Source organism: Engraulis encrasicolus, chromosome 8, assembly GCF_034702125.1.
Source record: "Engraulis encrasicolus isolate BLACKSEA-1 chromosome 8, IST_EnEncr_1.0, whole genome shotgun sequence".
In the NCBI taxonomy this organism is placed as follows: domain Eukaryota; kingdom Metazoa; phylum Chordata; class Actinopteri; order Clupeiformes; family Engraulidae; genus Engraulis; species Engraulis encrasicolus.
In genome coordinates, this window is record NC_085864.1 from 28,740,202 (window position 1) to 28,766,144 (window position 25,943).

The 25,943-nt window shown below is 42.8% G+C and overlaps 1 protein-coding gene and 1 long non-coding RNA gene across 6 annotated transcripts in view; both read left to right on the plus strand.

The window, feature by feature from the left end:
• Positions 1–25,943, plus strand: part of LOC134454402 (von Willebrand factor A domain-containing protein 5A-like) — a 54,586-nt gene that overhangs the window by 12,321 nt on the left and 16,322 nt on the right. Inside the window, exons 4-16 of the mRNA XM_063205382.1 lie at positions 13–182; positions 967–1,081; positions 1,221–1,396; positions 1,578–1,666; positions 1,752–1,896; positions 3,100–3,179; positions 3,301–3,415; positions 3,901–4,059; positions 4,476–4,579; positions 5,597–5,814; positions 6,431–6,604; positions 7,312–7,454; positions 7,885–8,008. Of these exons, the coding sequence (XP_063061452.1) occupies positions 13–182; positions 967–1,081; positions 1,221–1,396; positions 1,578–1,666; positions 1,752–1,896; positions 3,100–3,179; positions 3,301–3,415; positions 3,901–4,059; positions 4,476–4,579; positions 5,597–5,814; positions 6,431–6,604; positions 7,312–7,454; positions 7,885–8,008 (1,812 nt within the window). The remainder of the gene's footprint in view (positions 1–12; positions 183–966; positions 1,082–1,220; positions 1,397–1,577; positions 1,667–1,751; positions 1,897–3,099; positions 3,180–3,300; positions 3,416–3,900; positions 4,060–4,475; positions 4,580–5,596; positions 5,815–6,430; positions 6,605–7,311; positions 7,455–7,884; positions 8,009–25,943) is intronic.
• LOC134454400 (uncharacterized) lies at positions 18,446–24,187 on the plus strand. 5 transcript variants are annotated; one of them, XR_010035832.1, is made up of 7 exons: positions 18,446–18,585; positions 18,841–18,911; positions 19,439–19,512; positions 20,175–20,250; positions 21,952–22,018; positions 22,265–22,337; positions 23,548–24,173. It is a non-coding gene; the product is annotated as an uncharacterized LOC134454400 (long non-coding RNA). The 5 variants fall into 5 exon arrangements; XR_010035833.1 differs by lacking the exon at positions 18,841–18,911; XR_010035831.1 differs by lacking the exon at positions 18,446–18,585 and having other exon boundaries at positions 18,592–18,911.

The following is a 25,943-nucleotide window of genomic DNA, read 5'->3' on the forward strand; positions in this document are numbered from 1 at the left end:
TGTCGTTTTCAGACGTGGACCAGAGTCAAATGGCCACTATAACATCAGTGCCGGCTGATGCAGTTCCGTACACGTTAGCTGTGAGGGCTCACCTGTCCTCCCCCCAGCCCATCTCTAAAGTGGAGTCCAACTGCTCTCTGGAGCCCCTAGAGTACCTCAACTCAGATAAAACAGGGGCCAAGGTATGGGGTTGTACCAGTGATGGGAAAATTCATTTTCTATAGGAAGTAGTTCAAAGTTCAGTTCACACATTTCAAAATGAACTAGTTCCTGCGTAGTTCAAAGTTAAAGCGGTATGCCACTATTTTGAGGCTTAATACAGTTAAAATCATTGGCCGGGGTTTGTAAAGGTGGTTAAGTGTCTTATTTTTCACGTTAGGTGTCTTGCTGCTTTAAGACAAGTTAAAAGAGGGAGTATGTAGCTAAGCTAGTGAAAGTCCATTGACTCTCACCGGCTTAGATACTTGCTCCCTCCTTAACACAAGACAACGCCTAACATGAAAAATAAGACACTTTACCACCTTAATAAACCCAGGGCAATTTTAACCTTTTCAGCCCCAAAATAGTGGCATACCCCTTTAATAGTTAATAGTTCATAGTTAGTTCAAGAGGCTATTGCAAGCTATATTGTTCAATATCATTGGCAAAGCCTATGCAATACCATAGACAGCATTTTTGAACCAGAACAGTCATTTGGGGCTTTGCAAGCTGGTATGTTATGTAAGTCTATGTCTGTGTCTTTGGATATGTCCTTGCATTATTAGAAAATAAGAAATATAATATCAGTTCTTTGTATGACCAGTGCGCATAAAGAACAAAGCTGACTGAATAAGCAGTGCAGAGCGACTTTTGGGATGCTTTCATTCATTCAACATCTCGATTGTACACAAAGTGAACAAAATCTGACCATGGATGACATCAAAGTAGGACAGTTCACACTACTTTTTTTCCCCTATGATCCGCCAGGTGAGTTTGTCTTCAGGGCACATGTTTGATCGGGACGTGGAGCTGCTCTTCTATTACCAAGACGCTCACAAGCCCACTGCCATTGTGGAGGTTGGACAGGAGAGCACAGAACCAGGTAATGGGATCTTAACCTGATTATCAGTTGAATCAATCTCTGGTAGGCATTTGCTTTATCCTAGGCTGTGGGGTGTGAAATGCGGTGACTTTAATTTCCAGGTTAAATGCCCTCTTCTCTTTTTTATTTTGACTCTCAGGATCTCTGATGAAGGACCCCATTGTTATGCTCAGCTGCTACCCAGAATTCCCAGCTTCAGTGACGTCCTCACTTGCTTCTTGTGGGGAGTTTATTTTCGTGGTGGACCGCTCGGGCAGTATGGACTGCAAGATGCACTCTGGAAAAGATGCCAAGATGCGCATAGACAGTGCTAAGGTGCCATCATTGTAGATTTACTGTATTAGTTGGCCACTTGTAAGCTCTCATGCAAATTCACAAAGATTTAGATTTTCTTTGTCATTTTTTTCTGTTATTACAGTATACTGTATGTTTAATGTTCATTCAGATGTTTTATGCTAACTGGGTTGCTCAATCCTCTCTGTTTTCCCACCACCAGGACACCCTTCTCTTGCTCCTCAAGAGCCTTCCTATGGGCTGCTACTTCAACATCTATGGCTTTGGCTCCCGTTTCGAACATTTTTTCCCGTTAGTATGCTTGTACATTTTAGCCTGTTTATTCATTATTGTTCAAATGCTGCATATTCTTATCTCCTGTAACTTTCACTTGCAGGAAGAGTGTTGAGTACAACCAGAAGACCATGGACGAAGCTCTTGCCAAAGTAAATGGCATGAGGGCAGATATGGGGGGCACTGAGATCCTGCAACCACTGAAGCACATCTACAGCCAGCCCTGTGTTCCCAATCACCCCAGACAGGTGAACCATCAGTAGCCGTCTGGTGTGAACCAGGCTAAACCATCAGAGGTGTATGAGGTAGAAGTACTTAAAGGGGTATGCCACTATTTTGGGGCTTAATACAGTTAAAATCGTTGGCAAGGGTTTATAAAGGTGGTAAACTGTCTATTTTTCATGTTAAGCGTTATCTTGCTTTAAGACAAGTTAAAGAGGAAATATGTCGCTAAGCTAGTGAAAGGCAATGGATCCGTGTTGCATTATAGCATGTTTAAAAGCATGCTGCAAAGCTTAAAGCTTAAATGTGACTCTATTGAAGACATTCCCTGTGCCTCTCAGGTTGCCTCTCAGTTCTGATTCTAAAGGCTAAGGACTTAATTCACAAATCCAAGTGAAAGAGAGACCTATCCTGCCTCAAGAATCTTGGAGAAGCAGTCCCTGAGTGAACCATCAATCATTTTCTGACTTAGAAATTGGATTTGGGGGCCTACCATGGCGTTAACGGTTGAGCAGTCGTCTGCTACGCGGCTGACCCGGGTTCGCTATCGTCCCGGGTCCTTTCCGGCCCCTCCCTGTGTGTCCTATCTCATCTCACTGTCCTATCTCAACAAAACTAATAAAGGCTTGAATAGCCCCCCAAAAATATACTTTTCTTTGAAAAAAAAGAAAGAAACTGGGTTTGGGAGAATACAGAAGTCGGCTTATTCCTTGCCTTACCAAGCTACAAAAGTATCCTGAAATGACCACAAGAGACTGGGGACACTGTAATGTAGGAATATTTACCTCCAAGGAGATTATGTTTTCGTTCGCATTGGTTTGTCTGTTTGTTTGTCAGCAGGATAACTCAAGAACATATGAACGGATTTGGATGAAACTTTTTGGAGTTGTTGGAAATGACCCAAGGAACAAGTGATAAAATTCTGGCGGTGTTCCGAATCACAAACCGGAACCAGAAAAGATTCTTTGCTTGCCTAGAAATCTAGATGCCCCTAGTGACCGCAAATTGAATGTGACACTTCAGAAAGACTTCAAATAAAAAATAGGGTGTAATATAGTCAAATGTTCTATCAAACAGCTTCCTTGGTGGAGGTCTGCACTCTCAGAGTGCATCTAGTTTTGTCACGGAAACGTTAAGAGATTTACAGATCTAAGACTGACAAAATCAGTGTACTGGTTATAACATTAGTAGCATAATTAATATTTACATGTACTTTCTCTCTTTCCCAGATCTTCATGTTCACTGATGGAGAGGTGGGAAACACAAAGGCCGTTTTGGACCTGGTAAAACTTAATGTACATTCTCACCGGTAAGTAAAAGATCATTGTATTTGAATGGATTTGGCATACATAATAAATAATATCAGTTTTTGTGTAAGGAGAATTCTAGAAACCATTCAAATACACTATGTACTGTGTATGTGTGTCCAGATGCTTCTCTTTTGGTATCGGTGAGGGTGCCAGCACTGCTTTAATCACTGGCTTGGCCAAGGAGGGTTCTGGGCATGCTCAGTTCATCACAGGAACAGACCGCATGCAACCCAAGGTAAGAGGTGATGGACAATTGGCCGAGTGGAACTGAGATTTAATGAATGAACCAAATCATCTGGTTTTACCTGTCCAATTAGGACAATTTAGACATGCAGAACTAGGTCATGGAATACATATATGTGGCACTGGGTTGTAGCTTCTAAATCCAGGTTGCTCATCACTGCTGGCATGATTCTTGATCACAGATTTGATGGCATACAGAGGCATTTCATTAGGTACGAGTTAAGTCTGCCCTCTCTGAACTCGACAAATGACTTTCAGATACGTTTGCTACCATTTGGTAGGCATGCTCAACCACTCATCCAGCAGGTTGCAATGTTTTCTCTGACAGAACGGCACTAAGAATCTGGCTCTCAGCTGGCATTACCTCATGACTTGTGAACCCAATAATATATCCAGCGCACCTCATTTCAGTTGAAAAAAAAAAACCAAGTTGCAAACGTTTCATGCATCTTCAACATGGCCCTCATCTCCTCTCAGGTGATGCAGTCTCTCCGCTATGCACTGCAGCCAGCAGTGAAGGACATCTCAGTGGAATGGACCCTTCCAAATGGCGTGTCAGTCACCACTTTGTCTCCTCCACTCAAAGTGCTATTCCATGGCCAAAGGGCACTTCTGTATGCTCAACTCAAAGGAGAGGTGAGTAAACAAAAACACAATTGAGGTTTAATATCTGGTGTATGCACATCAGGGCGCTGAGCAGCACACATGCGACCCCTGAGATGAAATGTCATATAGACATATTTTCAGACATTGTTTTCAAGTCAAAATACTTTCTGCCATCCGCTTACACTTATATCAGCTAATGGAGAGTCAACCACTTATTGAATGCAGGGTGCACTTATTTATTCCTTGCTGCCCTGTGAATGTTTACATCTTATGACCACTAAAAATGTGATAACAATTTTATTTATTTGGGTGGTAGTAGTTAAACCAGACACCATTTATTCCTTCTCGTTTTATATACTTTCTTGAATATTAGACCATATTTTATTACCAATTCATGCTAAAATGTAAGAAATTCCAAAGGGTGTACTTTTCCCTCCCACCGTTAGAGCCCTGGAAATCCTGAGGGATCTGTGACGATACAGTACAGCCTGCTGGATCAGACAGTGAAGAACCAACTCAACTTCAGTCTAAAACCTGCAGGTGGCACAGGGTGAGGAGTCCTTCATGCAGAAAGCAAACCTCTTGTCTTGAACCAGTTTCATCTGTTAAAAATAGATTTCAAAAAGCAGTTTGATTGCTGTGATAGTTAAACCAGACCATTTTCCTCATGAAATGTGCTTAATTGATGTACTAACGCTACTAATGACCCGGATCTACTAATATCCTGCTTCAGGTGGTACAATTATGGCACATGGAATGGACAGGCAGTGGAGACACATGACCAAAACCATTAAATGGAGTTCATTCCAAATTAAATGTCTCATGTGAACATAAACTTCATTCCACTTTGAAAAAAAAACATAATGTAAACACTTGCCGAACTGGAATTTAGTTTATTTGGAATTAAACTTAATTCCGAATAAAGTGGGTGGTTTATTCCTCTTTTAATTCCAAATAAACACGTTCCTCTGTCATGTATTAACAACAATTCCGGTCGTTCCACACATGCTCATTGGGCACACGAGGACGCAAGTTGCATGTGAGACTCTTCCAGGTGGAAAACATGGCGGACTTGCAGTCGATTTTTTACATGAACGTTTTTGCTCAATTTGAATAACCCATGATGTGGCTACCGTATAGTGATGTAAAAATGCACCACGAACTGATGCAGCACAACCAAAGTTACTCCACATTACCCTTTGACCACTCCTTTTTCTAAGCTAACCGGGTAAGCTAATGTTAACATTTTAAGTGATCCACATCTTAGGGCCATATGCTAAGGTTTGACCCAGGCTGAGGCAATTATTTTGTGGCTGAAGATGACCAGCTCTCCTTTAAGTTCATGGAGGCACCGGAGGTTGCCCCGCGCCTAATTTGGCTCGCTCAGCACGTGTGTCCTCTAGCCAATTGAAATGCTCTGTTTTCCCTAGACATTCATTCAGAATTAAGTGAAAGTGCCATGTATACACGTTGCAAATGAATAATTCGGAATTAAAAACATCATGTAAACCGATGTTTATATACTGATGAGAAGTGCTTTACTCTGCTTCTCTCCTCCACACTGCAGAGTGACTGTGCACCGGCTGGCTGCTCGGACCCTAATGAGGTCCATGGAGATGGAGGAGAGGGCTCGTGGGCCAGAGGCGAAGGCTGCTCGAGAGAAGCTCCTGGAGCTGAGCCTGCAGTCAGGAGTCAGCTGTGCACACACGGCCTTCATCGCCACCCACAAGGCCAGCGGAGAGACAGTGCAGGGGCCTCTGCTCCACAGACCTGTGCCAACACCAGGTTAGAGGAAAGCTGTGGTTCACAAACTGGGGCTCACAAGGGTACTGCAGGGGAGTCGTGGAGAGTAGGAAATGCTTGAATAAAACCCAAATGCATACATGTGTCTTACAACTCCCAAAAAACAATATTGGCTTGTATGGTTGTTGGGTATGGTAATTACAAAAGGGTGTACTTGTAGAAAAGGTTTGGGAGTAAATCTCCAGTTCATTAACATTTACCGCCACATTACACTTGAGTCTGGTCTTCTGAGACAAGATTATTCTTGTTTCCAGGCAACCAACCAACCAACCAAGCAGTGAACAGGAGAGGGACGAGGGAGGGGATTGAATGATAGCACACTACATGCGAGCAGATTGCATGTCATGTCCAAACAATCCGTCATGTCGATATGGTTAAATAAGACCCACATTTCAAACTTCCACAGAGATTACCCCTCCCACCAGTAATCATTTCCCAATGTGCCTGTCTACCAAAAAAAAAAAAAAATCTGTAAAATTACGATTAGAGTGGGTCCTCAGTTATGTCTGACTGTGTGTCATCTCATTTCATACCAACTCCTAACTCACCTGTTCAAGGTTCACCTGTTCACTCATTTTGTCTGGTGTTTTCTCTGCAGGAATGGCTCGGCCAATGGCTCGAAAAAAAGCCAAATCTGCACCTCTAATAAAAATTAAAAAGGCAACACTTTGGGCTGGCCGGGAAGGAAAAATGTTCAAATCTGCCAGTTGTGCGCCTCCAATGGCTGAGATGGAGTATGCTTTGCTTGACTGTGTCGATGACCTAGATATGGGTAAGTATTAAGAAGACCCATCAACCATACACTGCCATGACCTATTGACACAGCATTGTAGAACTCCAGTAAAGCATCATTTAATTCTTTCTAAAATGGAAAATAGTAATAATTTTAAAATGTTTAAATTCATTCGAATTTAGCACATTTTGGCGGTTTTGAGAAACTTTTGGGCATGTTTTGATCAGACAAATCTGGCAACACTGCTTGGGTGATTCATTTCCAGGGTCTTTCCTCATCAAATTCAACATTGAGGTTGAGGACAGACTGTCTGTGAATAGTTCATGGCTGTGTTTATGCAGTCTAAGTCTAAGTTTAATAATTGTCAACTCTTAACAAATCCAACGGATCCAATGCAACGAAACCTAGACCACAGTCCAGTGTGGCAGGAAGTGATGTAATCCACTGGAATGGAAATGGAAATGCAGCCGGATGTAGCAAGTTAGCAGATGCGTGTGAACGTAGCTTGAAAGACTCATTGTATAATGACCTGTATAATGAAATTTGAATGGAAATGACCTGGGTGAGCCAAGCTACTAGGGTCAGGGGACTCTGATTGCTCTTTTTTGTGAGAGATAGTAGTCAGTTTGTCAGTTCAGTCCAATATCCAAGGTGAAGATGTGAGACTCTAGAAAAATAATTCTTCAAACATCTGTTTGAATTTTTTCTGACTTTTATTCGTGTTAACAATATGCCTGTGGTGTCAGAACCAGAGTCACCCCAGATCACAGATCCCCTTCTTCAGCTGATCTCCCTCCAGAAGGCGACTGGCTCGTGGCACATGGACAGCTCATTGGCTAAAGTACTGGGAACGACAGAGGACAAGTTGGCCAAGGGGGAACCGAAAGGGGTAAAACCAGTTATCTTGAATCATGCATTCAAACATAAATGTGCTGTTTGCATTATTTCTGCTATTCTGAAAGGGGTAAAACCAGTTGAGTTATCTTGAATCATGCATTCAAACATTGAGTTTTCATTGAGAGTATCCGATTTCGATCCGATTTCCGGCATACGTCAAGACTTCTAAAGAATTTCCATGCTTAAAAAACGTACCAATTTTGCACAATGCCTTTAACATGTGTGTAATCGTGCTTGGCAATATTTCAGCAATTCAAATTTCTCAGAACCCAACCTGCACCCTTGGCCTAAGCCATAGTATCTGCAGTTTAACTGGTGCATTTGGTTTGATCTCCAATTATAATTTGACTTGATTTGACACTGTGTGTGTGTGTGTGTGTGTGTGTGTGTGTGNGTGTGTGTGTGTGTGTGAGTGCGTTCAGGTGGACAAGGCTGTGTGGGCTACAGTTCTGGCTCTGATATGGCTCCATGGCTTCCAGCTGAAGGCACGTGATGAATGGCAGTTTGTGGCCATGAAAGCAGCATCATGGATCCAAGCCCAGAAAGGTAAGCATATCATATCAAACTTCTATTTAGTTATTGTTTGCGTAAACTACTGTGTGTGTCTTTGACCTGCTCATACAGCATGGATAGAGAACCTATGTTCTGGCCCTCAATATAATTTTAATGTCGTGCAGTTTCACATTATTATTAGTTTTAGGGCAGGGACATTAATGCATTAATTTCGATTGATTAATCACGCGATTCTATTAATTAATTAACACGATTAAAAAAAATAATCGCAGTATAGTATAGCTACATAGTCCGGGATTAGACCAGTGGAGGGCAGTATTACGCCTGATGGTGAACAGCCTGCTGACATTGAGAAGGATTTTCTCTACTTTTACAAATGAATATTTTTGTAGATGAAGCTTATTTATTGTAATTATTCTAAATCCATGTAAAAAAAAAAACTATTGTTCTCAAGTCAGATATTTAAATGTGAATAAAATGCGATTCATTTGATTAATTAATTTCAAAGCCTATATATTAATTAGATTTAAAATTTTGATCGAGTCCCAGCCTTACTTATTATTGTTATTATTATTGCTGTTGTTGTTGTTGCTGTTATTATTATTATGCAGTCTCACATGAAATATGACATGTTTTGTAAAGCAATCTCAGAAATTACATTAGCAGTACAATTAAGTTACATTTTCAGGGGACCTAGTCAAGGTGGGGTCTCTGTTTCAATATAGGCCTAAAGTGCAGGGGGAAATCCTGGTTTGAGTTTATAGTATGGCCCCTGTAGGACTTTGTAGAAATTTGAAATGGCCCTTCGAATGAAAAAAGTTCCTCTCCCCTGTCGTAGAAGAATCTTACTGTAGAAAAATATCAACCTCTAAATATTGGGAGGCTAAAAATACCTGCTCAATGTGCTGGTCTTTGGTGGCGTGCTTAAGGCTGGTGGTCAGTGGACTTAACAATAGTGGACTAAGTGAAAGAAAGGGTCAGACAGCAAGATAAAATATAGCACCATACAGCCTAATGCAGTTAGCTAAATACTGCATATTGTGGCTACCAGATCTAACTATGGTTCAGCAGCGCAGTAGGCCAAGCAGGGGGAAATCAACTTCTTTACACAACCTAATGTCCACACACTTAACTCCGTTTCTTGAGGTTTATTGCTCACCATAATCACTCGAGACTCCAATAGTCCTTAGACGCCAATAGTCTTTCCCTAGCAAGGTAGAGAAATCATAAAACTTAACAGAGGTTTGCAGTTGTATCCATGAAATGTGCGAGTGCAGTGTGGTACGAAAAAGGATAGCCTTCCTCAAGCTCACCCCACGCCAAATTGAACTGAAGTGCAGGTGCCGGATAGGGACAAAGGGGCTTCCAATTACGCACCACACGCCCAGCGCCACACACATGTCCACAATAACCAATAAACAAAAAACACATTCAAGTAAACCAATAACCATAAAGTTGATACCAAAATGAAAAACTAAAAATATAAAGAAAAGAATTATGGCTCCTACACTGCACCCTACGGTACTGCACATGCATCTGCAGTTACATAGCACTGTTTCCCATACATTAACCCTCTAGCTACCATAACGGCCGTGAACGTCCGGCTGGATCTGTACCAGAACGGCCGCGGCCGGCCGGAATATTTTCATATGAAAATACGGCTGAACGGCCGTCATCATGCAGTTTTTCCAGCTTTCAAACACTTAAGCTCAATATTAGAGACCCTCCTCGATATACTTTCAGTATAAAAACTATATGTTTATATTATATTAATTTTCAGTATTTAGATTTTATTACGAGATGCGCCGCTTTATGCGATTTGGCAATCTGCCGCAATTCGAATGACGGCCGTCCGAGATTGGATGGCTACAAACACAACCATTCTGTTTCTACAACCAATATACACTAAATATGAAAACTTCCAACCCTCTGAGATCTATTTTCATGGTCAACAGCACATGTTTATGACCATTTAGGCTATTTTTGATCATGTTGTTTTATTGGGCTTATGAGATGGTGTTCAACTGTGATGAGTTGTGCCATGGTCCTAAATAGCAAACACAACTGTCCAGCCGATGTCTATGTAATGTTCTTGTTGTGTCTATTGACATATAAGTGTCCAAATAAACAAATTAAACAGAGCGATCACTGATCGGAATCTAACTGATTTATTCACTGGTATAATACACCGGGCCGCCAGGGGCGCACTCCTTATGTAAGGCACATACATTGCATTGACGTGGTGGGGGCACTACGTAAACATGCATATGTTACATCCCCCTTCTTTTAAAGCAAGAACTTAGTTATATCAACACAAGAGGTCAATCCTTACATTCAGCAAACAATTAGCAAATATAGAATTAATGTACAGTGTACCATTTCAATTCACAACTGTAGTTCTATTGCCGAATACATTAATAACTTTTAAAGCATTACATTTACCATACCATGTCAAGTCAATCACCTGTTAAAATAAGTCATCAAATCAATCACATAGAATATATTATGCAGTCACATCAATCACACAAAATTAGATATTAAATAATCATGTTGTCTGTCAGTCCATTTCAAAATGCATCAGTAGCTGTAAGAAAAACATTGTTATTGCATAAACACATCTGCAATATAATTAAACCATCTTACCATATATCATGTCAAATCACATATCAAATCACGTAAAACAATACAGTGTATACAATCATGACAATAAAATCTTTTCATTTTCTTTTCTTTCTTTTTTTTAAAAATTGTGATTCATCTTTTCTTTTCTGTCTTTTTTTGTGTGACTCATCTTTTCATTTTTTTTTTTGAAGTCTGTTTTCCTTTTTTTTTTGAAAGTGTTATCAGACTTATCTTTTCTGAATTGTATTTTTTTTTTCATGTTCACAGGTTTAAAACAGTTTTCACAGGTCCATTCTTGCTGTTGGTCTCACAACGCGTCCTGATCTCGTGCTGGAAAGTGGTGTGCGTGTAGTATCAGTGTCTGGTTGTGAATGTTCAGGTTCAGTGTCTGTAGGGTCAAACCTGTGTTGCGGTTGAATCTCCTCCTCGCTGGTGCTGTCCTCGGCCGTGGGAAGAAGGTGACGCCGGTTGCGCCGGAGATGCTGTCCTTCACTGGTGACGATGTTGTACGACCGTGGTGTGTCGGCTGGCTGGATGACAGCAGCAGGTTTCCACCTGCCGTCTGGAAGCTGGTGACGGATGGTGGCACCGGCAGGAAGCGTAGGCAGTGCTTTGGCGTTCCTGTCGTAGTAGTGCTTCTGTCGCCGTTGACACAGCTCTCTCCTGGTGCGGACTGTGTCGCGGCAGGCGAGCTCTGGCTGCAGCTGTTTCGCGGTGGAGGGCAGGACTGAGCGCAGGCGCCGGCTCATCAGCAGCTGCGCTGGTGACTTCAGTCCATCCACTGGAGTGTTGCGGTACTCCAGTAAACTGAGGTAAGAGTCGGATTTTTGTGCGTGCGCTTTGTCCATGATGGCTTTGACTGTTTGCACAGTCTTCTCGGCCAGCCCGTTGCTCTGTGGGTACAGGGGGCTGCTGGTGATGTGCTCAAAGTCCCATGCATGACTGAAGGCCTTGAAGTCCTGAGCGCTGTAGCACGGCCCATTGTCACTGACAACGGTCTGGGGTATGCCGAATCTGGCGAATGTGGCTTTCAGCTTCTTGATGACTGCTGAGGCTGTGAGGCTGGTGATCTTTTCAACCTCAAAGTATCGGCTGTAGTAGTCCACTGTGACGATGTACTCACTGTTGTTCCAGGTGAAGAGGTCTGTGGCTACTACCTGCCAGGGCCGCTCTGGGATGGGATGCGCGATCATGGGCTCTTTGGTGACGGAGTTCCGGCGCTCGAGGCAGATGAGGCAGTTTCCGACCATTGTGTCGATGGCTTTCAGCATGCCTGGCCAGAACAGTACATCTCGTGCCCGCTGTTTACTTTTCTCCATGCCCAAGTGTCCTGAGTGTATCAGTGATAACATTTCAGTCCTGAGTAAGTGTGGCACAATGATTTTCTCACCTTTCAGCAGGATGCCGTCAGCCTCTGAGATTTCGTCGCGGTGGTTCCAGTACTCCATGATCTCAGGTGAGCACTTTTTTCTTGCTTCAGGCCACCCGGAGTGAATGACCTGTCTCAGTAGCGAGAGCTGCTTGTCTTGGGCTGAGGCCATCCTAATTTGTGCCATTTTCCGGTCGCTCACTGGGGCGTTCCGGACAACTGTGTGAATGTGATTGTCCATTCCCTCACACAGAGACTGTTCATCACATGCAATTGACTTCCTGGAAAGTGTGTCAGCAACTGGGATTTGCTTTCCAGGCTTGTGTATGATGTTGATGTCATATCTTTGTAGTTGCAGGATCATGCGCTGCAGTCGTGGTGGTGCTGCTGACAGTGGCTTGCGCATAATTGACTCGAGTGGCTTGTGGTCTGACTCGACTGTCACCTGACGTCCGTACAGGTACTGGTGGAATTTCCTGCATCCGAAGAGTACTGCATACAGCTCCTTCTCGATCTGCGCGTAGTTTTGCTCGGTCTCGTTGAGCGCTTTCGATGCATACGCCACTGGCCTCTCGTCCTGCAGCAGCACGGCACCTAGTCCGCTTTTCGATGCGTCGACTTGTAGCTTCACCTCTTTCGTGTGGTCGTAGTAGGTGAGTACTGGTCCAGGCTCTCTCGTCAGCGTGTCCTTCACGCGCTGGAATGCTGCGTCGAGGTTGGAGTCCCACACGAACTCGTTGCCTTCCTTCAGCAGCTGTCGGAGCGGTTCTGTTGTTTCAGACAGTTTGGGAGCGAAGCGGGAGAGGTAGGTGACCATGCCCAATATGGTCTCGAGCTCTGCCTTGTTGTTCGGCGGTGGCATCTCGTTGATGGCTTTGATCTTGCTGGGGTCGGGTTTGATCCCGTCTCGCGTCAGCTTGTGCCCAAAGTAGCTCACCTCTGGAACGCAGATGATGCTCTTCTCCCGGTTCAGCTTTATCCCCCTCTCTCTCGTCCTCTCGAGCAGTGCGCGCAGGTTGGCGTCGTGTTCCTCTCTCGTGCGTCCGTACACCAAGATGTCATCGACGATCGCTGCGACGCCTGGGAGCCCCTCATACGCCTCGTCCACTCTCCGCTGGAACTCGTCTTGCGCTGAGATGATGCCGAAGGGAAGTCTGATGAATCGGTATCTCCCGAAGACGTTGTTGAAGGTGGTCAGCATCGACGACTCGTGGCTGAGCTTAATTGCCCAGTATCCGGATCTGGCGTCCAGCACACTGAAGAAGTTGGCTCCAGCCAGTCGTGGTGTGATGTCGTCCAGCGTTGGAAGAGGGTAATGGGGTCGCTGTATGGCTTTATTCAGAGGTCGGGGGTCTAAGCACACTCTCAGCTTTCCTGTTTTGGGCTTTTCAACTACGACTAATGCATTTACCCACTCGGTAGGTTCAGTCACTTTTTGTATCACCCCCAGCCTCTCCATCTCGTGTAGCTCCTCTTTCAGACGGGCTCGCAGTGCATACGGGATGCGGCGGGGTGGACACACCACTGGTGTGACATCTGGCTTTAGGCGTAGGGTACACTCACCGGGGAACAGTCCGATGCCGTCGAACACGTCCGCGAACTCCTCCGTGATGCTGGTGGTGTGGGGCTGCGCGGTGGCCATGTGTACTAACTTGACCATGTTGAGATCGAGGCAGGCCCGCATTCCGAGAACAGGTGGTGAGTTCTTTGCGTGGACGATGTCGAAGCCTAGCGTGACTGCCTTGTCCTTGTACCTGCAGGTGAGTCTGCACGAACCCTCGATGTCCAGCCGCTGTCCGCCGTACCCGGAGATGGTGCTGTCTGGTGGGCTCAGTCGTGTGTTGCCAAACACTTTGTGGAAAGTCTCTGCTGGGATGATGTTGGCCTGTGCACCCGTGTCGATCTTAAACTTCAGCTTTTTCCTCTGCTTTCCCAGCTCTACCTCTGCGAACGCTTGTTCTCTCGTCGTGTCGGGGTGGATTTTGGTGATGGTGTGGATGTACAGCTCATCCGATGACTCGTCGTCGGTCTCGTTGACGCAGTGGACTTTCTTCGGGTGGTACCTGGGCTTTTGTCGCTGCGGTTGTGATGCTGATGACCTGCACACTTTCGCGAAGTGGTTCGGTTTCTTGCACTTGTTGCACACCCTTCCTTTCGCCGGACATTCTCCCGCACGTCCATGGTCCCCTCCACACGCACCGCACACTTTCGTCGCACCTGCTGTCCTCTCGCCGTCCGTCGTTCGTCCCTGCCGTTGTCGATCTGGCTTGTAGGCGTACGCGGGCTTTCTGCTAACTGCATGGGCGGAATGGCTGGCTGCGCTAGTGCTAGCAGTGTGGCTATCATCCATTGAACGTAGCTGTTGGCGGGATAGCTCGTGCGTTCTGGCTATGTCGATAGCTTTCTCTAACGTAAGCTCAGAACCGTGGCATAGCAGTTTTTCACGCACCTTATGGGAGTTGGTGCCAAACACAATCCTGTCCCGAATCATGTCATCCTCATCGCGAAAGTCACAGTCTTTAATCATGAGTCTCAAGTCCGTAATAAACTGGTCAATGCCTTCCCCTTCCCCTTGCACTCGCTGATGGAACTGGTAGCGCGCGAAGATGGGGTTAGCTTTTGGCTTTACGTACGTGTCAAATTTGTCGTAGTAAGTCTTGAGTTTTTTCCTCTGGTCCGCTGTAAGTGTCCAGGTGCTGTAGTCATCCCTGATTTTCTCTCCGATCCACAGGAGTAGATAGCTGCACTTTTCCTCCTCAGTTTTCTCACGTAACGGTCCGCTAAACATTAGCTCGACATGTTGGCGGAACTTTTTCCAAGCCTGAGGTAAGTTTGTAGATTCCCAATCCATTCGAGGCATAGGAACGTTGAAGTGGTCCATTTTCGTCGACAGAAAATAAAAAACTAACTATTCTGACACCATGTAATGTTCTTGTTGTGTCTATTGACATATAAGTGTCCAAATAAACAAATTAAACAGAGCGATCACTGATCGGAATCTAACTGATTTATTCACTGGTATAATACACCGGGCCGCCAGGGGCGCACTCCTTATGTAAGGCACATACATTGCATTGACGTGGTGGGGGCACTACGTAAACATGCATATGTTACAGTCTACNCGCTACATATTAAAAATGTAAACTGTCTTCGGCGTGTTTTCAGAGTCAAACCATATGTTGGTATCCAACTATCTTAGTTTCCTGGAACAACAGCGACAGCTCTGCGTAATCAGCGCATCTGGAAGCGCAGCATGATAGGCTACTCATTTTGCGTGTCAGCTTTGGCAAAGCAGTCAAGGACTGTTACTACTCCACGTGTCCTTCATAACAATGTGCGTGAAGACGTTGAGTTGAATGCTAACGTCCAATAATAACCTACCAACGTGGTGTTTGTAGCACTTCAATTCCGTATTACTCGGTGATGCCTGGCGCGTCTTACCTGTGCCAAATTGGGAGGGGAAACCTCCTTACAGCTCCATTCATGTCCTGTCTGCTATCGTGGACACTTCTACGGTTATCCTTACACGTCTTTGGCATGGTTTAGTTCAAACATTATTAGCTAGTGTAGTCCATTACAGTCATACCGCTTGAAACCGCTTGAAAACAGGACTTTTGGGTGAACGACATTTGTTGTCGTCACATGATCATTGTTCAACTTTGACCCTGGATGGATGGATGGATAGACGAAGGATAGATAGATAGATGGATAGAGAGATCGATCGATAGATAGATAGGCCTAAATATATAGATATATAGATGGATAGGCCTAGATAATATCGGATTTTATCACATTTTTATCATTTAATCCACATCAAAGGCACTCTATGGGAATACTGAACAATTAATTATTCATAAATGATATACCATTTGAAAGTGTGTTTTCTCTACTTTAATATGAAAGTAACTTGTAATTGACACTTTTCATGTCTTTTCAAGTTATTTGACATTATTTAAAATATGACCAAAATGTCATTTTTTCCTCAGAATTCTTGGTAGAATTCCGGCCTATTCAAAAAAAATTCTGGTAGCTAGAGGGTTAAGGAAACTATGGCGCACCACCAAATTTTTTACCTTTTTTTTTTTTTTGAAACGCTTTCCGTTTTCTATTAAACGATTTGAAAAGCGGATTTCCTTTGCATTTTCCTCCTGGAGTAAATCCAGGGTGCGATTTGCCGGGGGGGATGGGGGGGATTGTCCCCCCTTCTGGTTTTTATCTCTGCTGGAAAAATATCCTCGCAATATAGGCCGGAAGGTGACCCTCGAAAAGTGCTTCAGAAACCGAACTTCGCTCCACAGCCTCCGAACAAACAGACATTCAGTTCATAAAAAAGAAAGACTTATATAGAGGATTTAAAACCTCTGTTCGGAATAGTCCGCACTGCAAGGCTATTCAAATTCGCAACTTGTAATGACGAACTACTGTCTCCGAGGCGTATGTAGATATTCGGCCGGCGTAATAATACTTTTCGCCTCGAGAGGTGCCACGGTTGAAGCGTCATCAGAAGGAACGAATCAGCTAACTGCTATGTCAGCTGAGATGAGGAATAAACGGAAGTAGCATGGCTACCGAAGGAGCTGGTCGATCATGGAGGAATAACGCAGTCCTCGTTTTGCGTTCACAACCACATTCACTAACGGACGTGACGTATGTACTGCCTGCATGTGATTGGTCGATCAAACGGTGATTTAGGGTGTTTCCGCCCTGTGAATTTCCCTTTTTTATTGCTTTTGGGCTCGAGGTATTTATTTATAATTATTTAACGTGTACGCTCGTGAGCATTGAAGATAGCGGGTTATTTTTTCTAAATAGTTTGTCTTCTAAACAATGGCTTGTGAACTTCGATTGCTTCGCGTTGCGTTCTCGGCATTGAGGTAGGCTTTGTAATGACACTCTGTAAGATTGCGATCGTGAGTTACTGTGTTAAATATGTTAAATACCCGAAAAATACACGGAGAGGTTTGAGTAAGCTGCAAAAATCACTCCACACCTCTGTATAACGTCGTAACATTAATATATTGTTGTATGGAGTTGAAAGTCTGATATGGCATGGCGTAAAATCGTTGGTGTAGCCCTGTACATACTTAGCATTTAGTTTTTATTCGCATTCCCTTTGTTATCTTGTTTGTTATATGACTGCATACATACAGCAATATAGGCTAGGCCTACTATCAATGCTCAGTACTATGCTCAGTACTAGATCTTGTTTTCAAAATGCATGAAAGCAGTGGTTACCAATCTGGGTTTGTTTAAGCTAGTTTAATCTAATGTATCCTTAACCAGTATTATTTTAAAATGAATTTGTTTAACATTCTAATACTTGTTGTATGATGCATGTGAATTAAATATTTCAAATCAGAATATATTAAATTCACATGTGCCGCATTGTTTTCTAAAGTTCAAAGGGTTATATGGGAAAGGGGCAATGTAATGTAATAAGACGATGTAATAAGCCTAAAACCTAACCTATAACCTAAAGGATATACACACTACTAGTGAACAATTTGTAAACTGACAAATTAGGCCGACAACAGTACTGCAATACAACAATACTGTGCAGTATCACAAACACACATACAATTTTCCACAGTCACACACCAGCTCTGGAAGTTCCTTTACTGATTGTGTGTCATTGCATTACAGTTTGTATTGTACAACAGTCCTGTATGTATTATTGCATTTCATTTATTGTCGTATTGTGTAATGTAGTGTGTTGAATTGTGTACTACATGATATTACATGATGGTGTGTATTTTTTAGTATTGTGTTTACCCTGTTTTGTGCAGTGCTTGGTTTCACATTTTGTTTTGATTTTTGTTTGCTTGTGAATTTCCATTTGATAACCAACTACCCTCACCTTTTTCCTGGGCAGGAGACAGTGACCAGCTGATTGGACTGATTGCAAACAATCATCTGACTTGGCTGTGATTTCAGTGGTTTGCGGTGCACTCACTTCTGCTGTGAAATGTTTGTTTGTTGTGTCTTGTAATTGGGGTGCGGTGACGACTTGCAGGTGCCAAAGATAGGACAATGCCAAAGCGATTCCATTACAAACTCAAATACAGGTTTGCAGGCCCAATGTGCTACTGATGGGGGTAGGTGTGGCTACTTTCTTTTATACATACATGGGTTCTCAGTGTTAAACACAATGTTATGAGGAGGGGCAAGACACTGGCAGCCAACCACGTGAGTTTTTTGACCGACAGCGGTTTCCAACAATCAGAGGTTGAGTTGTGCGCAGCTAAGTTTGTGCAGTCAGGTTATAAACAAAATTTAGAACTCATGTATAGGGATCTAGAGAGAAGACCAGATGTGACCAGACAGAGAAGAGACAGCACGGCGGAGAGGTCACAGCAGAGAAGGTGGAACAGAACGGAGGGCACACCATTGGATTGTGGTTTCCACACAGGGTACGCAACGCTCTCAATCCTGCATCTGGGTCGTGGCTAAGCCACACCCACGCAACATAAGTACGCTTTTGAAATACTTAGCGTACTAAATATTCTGCTGGCTGTGAAGGCTCTTCCCACTGCTGAGACCCTTTCTCTTTCTTTCCCCATTGGAGGCATCGGCCAGTGCCAGTGAAGTAAGGAGCAGAAACCGACTGCTGGAAGGGACGGTAACCTGGGCTTGTGCTAAGCTCACTACTTCTGCTGCTGACCCCTTGCTGCTTCTGCTGCTTACTCGCTTGCTAACTCTACTGATGCTGTCGTTTGCTGCTCTATTTAGTTGCTTTGCACAAACTGGGGTTTTAATTTGGACTTGATTGGACTTCCATTTTAGCATTGGACATTTAGGTGCATCTAACATGGAAGGTTCCCGCTTCAATAATGAACTGTTACAAGTTAAATTGTAACTTGAACTTTTTTGTCAGCTCGCGACTCTTCAGCACACCTGCAACTTTGTCTGGTCACGGACAAACACAAAGAAAAGAAAGAAACCAAGGTGACATGTGTTGTGTGAGATGTAGCAGTGGGAGCGTACCTATGTTCCCCGAGTCCTATGTTCCCCAGGTCCTATGTTCCCCTGTCTTTGTATAAAACAGGATTCTATGTTCCCCACATTCTATGTTTCCGAGTTTTCAAATTGTGCCCTTCCCAAAACTATCCCTAAACCTAACATGTCAATAATGCAATGTTTCTGAGTTGTAAATGTGTGCCCTGACCAAAACTATCCCTAAACCTAACCTGCCAGAGGTGCAACTACAACCTGCGCTTTGCCGTGCGGCCGCAGTCTATTTGGAAGCAGCGGGGAACATAGAAACCTTTTTTGAAAAAAGGGTCCTAAGCTCCCCGGTTGGGGGGAACATAGGACCCGGGGAACATAGGGATGACCCCGTAGCGGTGAGACTAATACCTTGTAAACAGCAGTGTTCTTTACCAATACTAAAAGCTGTTTTTATTCATATTTTGATGCCATGTACAATTTACCCACTCTCTCCCCCTACCTCTACACGGCTACTTTCTCTGCAGCTGGAGCAGAAGCAGCAACAGAAGTAGCAGAAGATGTGTGTCTGGCTGTGGCAGTCCACCCATCAGGTCCTGAAGTAAGTAAGGAGGAGTAAGTCGAGGCTCCAGTATGCACAAACACAAGCCTGTTACGATTTGCCTGGGTTTTTTGTGAAGCACACAGCACAGTATAATGTGTGGTACAATGATTTTCTCAACCAAATAGTTTAAAAAAAACATGTTTGCAATGTTTTTTTTTTTTAAAGTTCTCTATTTATAGAAATACAACTGCATGTACAAAAAAATCAATAAGAGACAGAAAGGGACAGCACCACTGAGAAAACAACGTAGAACAAAGTCAACAACATTTAAGACATATAGACAACTAAAACCACTGAAACAGGTAGGCCTACCGGTAGTCACTTACAAAGGATCAGTCCACCATTTTTTAAAATGCGCTGACTTTTATATCTATTCTTCCATTTAAATTAACTTAATTTCTGTTCTTCCATCTGTTGTATGACTCTGGTGAGATCACTTCTTAGCATGTATCATTGGACCATGTATCATTGAACAAGATGGGACCTGTTGGGACCATTCAGTGTTTGATGCCATCTGGTTCAATGAAACATGTTAAAACGTACTGTTTTCAGACTATGAGAACGGCCCATTGTCATTAGATTGTTCAAAAACAACTGAATTGTTTCCTGCAAGAATTTTTTGTCATGTAGTCATCCAGCCAAATTTGGTTTCTTCACAGGTCTACATGGGAATCCCAAATGCTGCCAGGCTCAACGGAGGAGGAGGAGGAGGAGGAGGAGGCAGGTGTTTAAAAGGTTTGGGTCTTGGTATACTTCCCTACACTTAGTTTTGAACCATTCATCCTCTATTTGTCAATTTTAGGTACATATGTATGGTTTTGGCATTGCTTGAACAATCTTCTCTGACTAGTTACACATACAGCATGGAATACAGCAATCATGTGTGTACAGTATGATGTATTAAAGTATATGTGAATATATAAAAAGAAAGAAGTCTACCGCACACTTTCTTGACTTTATGCTCCTTTTATCAGAGCGAACAACGCCTGAGTGACCCTGATAACGCACTGAGGCGAAACGCGTTGTTTGCTCTAATAAAACGAGCATTAAGTGAAGAAGGTGTACTTCTTGAAGGTAGACTCCTTTCTTTTGAAGTATTGAACAGTCCTGCATCTACCAGCACATAGGAGCTGTGCATGGAACTTTGAACTCTTGAATATATGTGAATATATATTAATTAATAATATACTTTGAACCTTTCAAAAGCAATATATACCATGGTGGTCCCATGTCAGGCGATCTATAACCCTTCCTTCATACAGGCTCCTTCTCTCAATGGTTGACCTTGCTTGTGATTGACTGATGCGTGTGATTGACTGAATGGGGGTTCATACACAAGGACATACAGTGCCATGTATATGTTTTTGCCCCCCAACTGATTTTTACTTGTTTTCTTTTACTTCTATTTGGCACACTTAAGAATTTGTCTTTATTTGAAAGGCCTGGTAGCAGCCAGACTTGGGTTGCTGTGAAATATACCTCAGTTGTCCAAAATAATATGATTAATCACAGATATTTCCTCATTCAACAAGGGGGGAACTTACTTTTTCACACAGGCTGGTGTAGGTTTATGGCATTATTCTCCTAACAAATGAAATGATCACTGAGAAACTACTGCATCTTATGTTTGCTTGGGTCATCCTTGTTTAATGTTTACATTTGTGTGGTGATCTGAAAATGTTAAGTGTGCCACATGTGCAAAAAAGTAAATATTCAGTACGCACGGTACTGTACAGTATGTCTAGCCTGGTTCACACCAACCTTAACCTTACATTCACACAGGCACTGAGGGTTGCTAAATGCATTGAGGACCATTGTTTGAGTGCGTTACAATATGCAGCCTTGCCTCCTCCACTTGTGCTTGTTTCCTCGCCCCGCCTCCTGGCCCCTCCTCCGTGGAGAAAACGATAAAGTTTCCCAGCTGTCAGCCTAGCCACAACAACTTTTGAGGGACTGTTTTTCATTCACCATCCCAATTGCAAATGAGAAAACGAGTTTACAATTGAGCTTTTGCAAGATATTGAAATATAATGCTGTTGTCAGTGATGTCATCATGACATATTACTTCCTGGTACGAGGAAACAAGCACAACTGGAGGAGGCAAGGCCGCATATTGTAACGCACTCAGTGTGTTGTCTCTGACAAAGGTTCAGAATGGTCAACTTTTGATGACATACAGTAGCCTGGTTCACACCAGATGGTATGTGTGTAGCTTCGGCGCCCTCTGGCGGAGCAGAGCTACACACACTACCGTCTGGTACACAGCCATAGAGCACACTGCATCTCCAGCCAGAAAAAGACGGAGCATTTATTGCTTCCTGAGTGTTTTCCACCATAAAAGTTGCATTCTACCACATCTTTCAATGTCCTATGTCATTCACTCATTTACTTCCCACAGTCTAAAATCCTTCTGTCTACGGCTCTCTATTACCACAGCGCATCGACTTAGATGACCCCATCCCTCCAGCCAACTTCACCAGTCGCTCCCCATCTCATCAAGGAGGTAGGCTCTCCTGTGATCTCCTACATCATCACAATGCATAGACCATTCATCATTCTTAAAATACTATATTTAGGGGCCTGTACCAAAGAGAAATATGCGATAGTCTGAGTTTCTTTTGTGTTCATTTGTTGGTTAGTTTGCGGTGCATGTGTTTCTGTCCACCAGAGGGTCTAATCTATAATATTATGGTCTTACATTGAACAGTTATTGAACACATTTCATATCACACATATACGTATTTCACAGATTTCCAGGTGTAATTTTCCAATGAAGTGTGCCTACATAACCAAGACCATAGAAACGCATGCTGCCAACCACAGTAAGTGTAATGTGACTTGACTGTGTGGTTGTTTTGTCTATAGCCATTGTATCATTGCCACTGCCTTCCAGAAGGAACCAACCAACATGACAAGGAATGGGTAAGAATTACTCTTTGACTGAGGGATCAACACCTGGGTTTCAATTGGTTTGAGAGAGAGTAAAAGGAATTGTAACTTCTTATCCATTCCTTGTCATGTTTTAAGGTAGGGTCAAAACAGTGGTGTAGTCCACAGTATATAGAATGCAGGTGTGCAGTATACCCACCTGAAAATGTCGGGGATTTCGGTATACCCACCTAAAATTGATTGAATCAATATTTAGAATAGTATATATACATGCATATACAGTATACCCCACCACAAACATGGTCAAATATACAGTATACCCACCACAAAAAGGTAAACTACTCACATAATACATAGCCCTATCTTGGGGACTTTTCTCTCTCTCTCTCTCTCTCTCTCTCTCTCTCTCTCTCTCTCTCTCTCTCTCTCTCTCTCTCTCTCTCTCTCTCTCTTATTGGCATGCTTTTTGTGTCTGTATTGTGTTTCATTTCTTTTGTTACTAACAGTCTGTTTTGGTTTTAGATGTATGTTTGGGATTTTAATTTATAATGCTTGTAAACATCTAGCCTGCCTATTTTGGACACCAGATGGAAATTAGCCTTTGGGCTACAATCTGGCACATTTACATATATGTATATGTATGTTTATGTCCATTAATGTGCAATGTCCTGAAGAAATAATTGAATTGAATTGAATTGAAACTACACCACTGGATCAAAATATTACAATATGCCATATTTTGTGAGGTCTTGTGAGCTGTAGTTTGAGGAATTCTGGAATGCTGCAGTAGAATGCTCTCATACATCAATAGGTGCAGGTCTTCCACAGTTGCAGTCCATTTGGCTTGGAAATGTTATGATGCATTAAAAGTAATTATTATACAGCCCTATACGATGTTGCAAGAACATCCATTCACTTAAAATGCGCTTTCTCAATATTCGGATGTAAGTATTTCTTGATAACTGCCTGTTGCACTATTAATGCCCGCTGCTGATGGCAATGAGGTTTGTCACTTCAGATTCGAATCGACATTATCTCCTAAATTGTTGCCTACATTTTGTGCATATATCATTCAAATTATGCTGCTCAGTGATGAACTACTGTCCTTTTTTGCTTGTTGCCCCTCCCCCATTTCTTTTTCAGATGAAAACTTTGGAAAATGTCACCGGAGAGTACTTGTAGGTTTGAGGAAAATCGCCTGTGCCTGTTTTCAGCGCAAATTTTTGCTTGAGGCTGCCTTGCTTGTTGAGACTGGTATTGCTGCTTGTATACTGGGAAGCATCTACTTGGTCCTTGTTCAGTGGACCAGTTATTCAGAGGGGATATTGTTTTTGTTGCGAGACAAGTGGTCAGTGATATGTGGGGTGGGGAAAAAAATATGTATTACATATGAGTGTGACAGCAAAAGTTATTGGGTGCAATCAGACACATTTTGTCAATAGCTGTACACCTATGCAACTTTGGGCGTGTCCATAAGGGTGCATCTGGTAGCAGTGTGCGGTGTGATCTTACATTGTGATTGATTTTAATAACTGCTTTGTGATATACAACATGGATTAGGTGCCATCAAAGTTCATTGTAAATAATGTTCGTGGCCTCTCTATTTCTCAGTTAATAATCAGTCATTTGTGCCTGCACAGACAGTTGAATATTAACTGTAGTGTTTCTTTTCATCTGCTTTTTGTGTGTAGTATCTTTCACAGGTGTGTGAAGAATCAACCCCGAGAGATTGCCTACTGACATGGACGCTATCAAAGCAATAAATAATACTAAAATGCATAAATTGTGAGCAGCTCATTTGTTTTGAACATATTTGCCATTGCCTATATGAATACAGAATACGGATCAGGGCCAAATGAGCCCCAGATAGGAAATGGATCAAGGCCAAATGAGCCCCAGGTAGGAAAAGGATTAGGGTCAGATGAGCCCCAAATGTGTAATATGGATCAGGCACAGATCCGGGACGAATCTTATCCACGTTTTGGTAGGCTTTCTAGCTGATCTAGGCCAGTTGTGGCCCTCATCCATTCTTGATCCAGCGCTGCACTGGGTAGTTGTAAACGAGACACTGGGCCAGATCCGTTCTGCTGATCCTGCCCAAACATTAGTCAACAGCTGGCCCGGATCCTGTCCAAAAATGCTGTCTGAGGTGTGCACAAGTTGGTCTCTCAGTGACTGCATCCTCCTAAATGAGATGTGTGGTAGTTCATCACCAGGGATTATGACTTCATGAGTCCCTGAGCCAGACAATGGATAAAATGCAATTCAAAAGGCTCTATAACAATGGAAATAGTACTATAGAAGCTTGGGCTTCTGGGCCCTTGGCATTTTGACCCCTGGGCATAGGCCTGATAGGCTGTTGATCTGATCCATCCTTGTTTAGTGCACATGTCACAAGGGTCGGATCATGCGATTAAAACTACACTATTGGGCGATTGAGCTAGTCTGTGGGGTTCAAGGAAATCTTCTTGACCAAAGGATATAAAAAGCCTTTATTCAAACAAGGCTATTTTAATTTAAAAACGTGATCAGGGACCCACGCATAGGTGCGCAGAGCCTTCTTCAGTGTATACTTTTGTGTGTTTTCCTATTTGTAGGTCATATTTCACACATTTTTTTGGTGATTTTGCATGCCTTCAATCTCTCAAAATAAACATAGGCCTATTTAGACTAAAGTAAACTGTGAGTTGAGTCAGGGGCAGAAGAGACCTAAAATTTACCTAAAATACTCTTTTGGCATTCAACAGGCAGGCTACAAAAGTATTATAATATAATATTATAATATAATATTCTATACTTAAGCCTACCACACTGAAGCCTGCAGCCTGGTTTTGCCACTGATAATATTCACTCCCCAGATACCTCAATCCCTAATTCAAAATGTTTATTTTGAGTTGTGCAGTTAGGCATAATAGTTGTGTGCCACTCAGAAATCAATGACTATTCAGTATTTTGATGTGAAATATGACACATTTTGGAAATATACAGACAAGTAATTTTCCCACTTATTTGTTTTTGTAGCCCACAAACCTTCTCTCAAAGCTGACTTAAAAATCCATATTCTAGTGAAATCAATCGGTGGGTGTGTGCTGCTAACATGAACCTATATCCACGCAGAGATTCTTGGAAATAATGTTGGCAGCAAAGAACCATGACTTAGTATTTAAAAGTCAATACATCCTATAAAAACCCACTTAAATATCCACATAAGTACTTCAATTCACAAGTCGATGTGTGCTGTGCTGAATTTTAAAAAAAAATCTGACATTTAGGGATGGTTGGAAATACATCATTTTGGCAGTGAAGGGCTATGACTTTTGATACATATAAGTAAATACATCATTCAAAACCAACTTAAACATCATTATTTGTAGTAGAATTGACAAGTTTAAGTATACTGGGCCGAATTAAAACAGTTTTCAGACATTTCATTCAATGTAGTCACTGCAGGGCAGCCGAGAAGTTTGGAAATACATCATTTTTAGATGACTTTTTGCACTTATAAGTCAATAAATCATTCAAATCCATTTAATCATCCA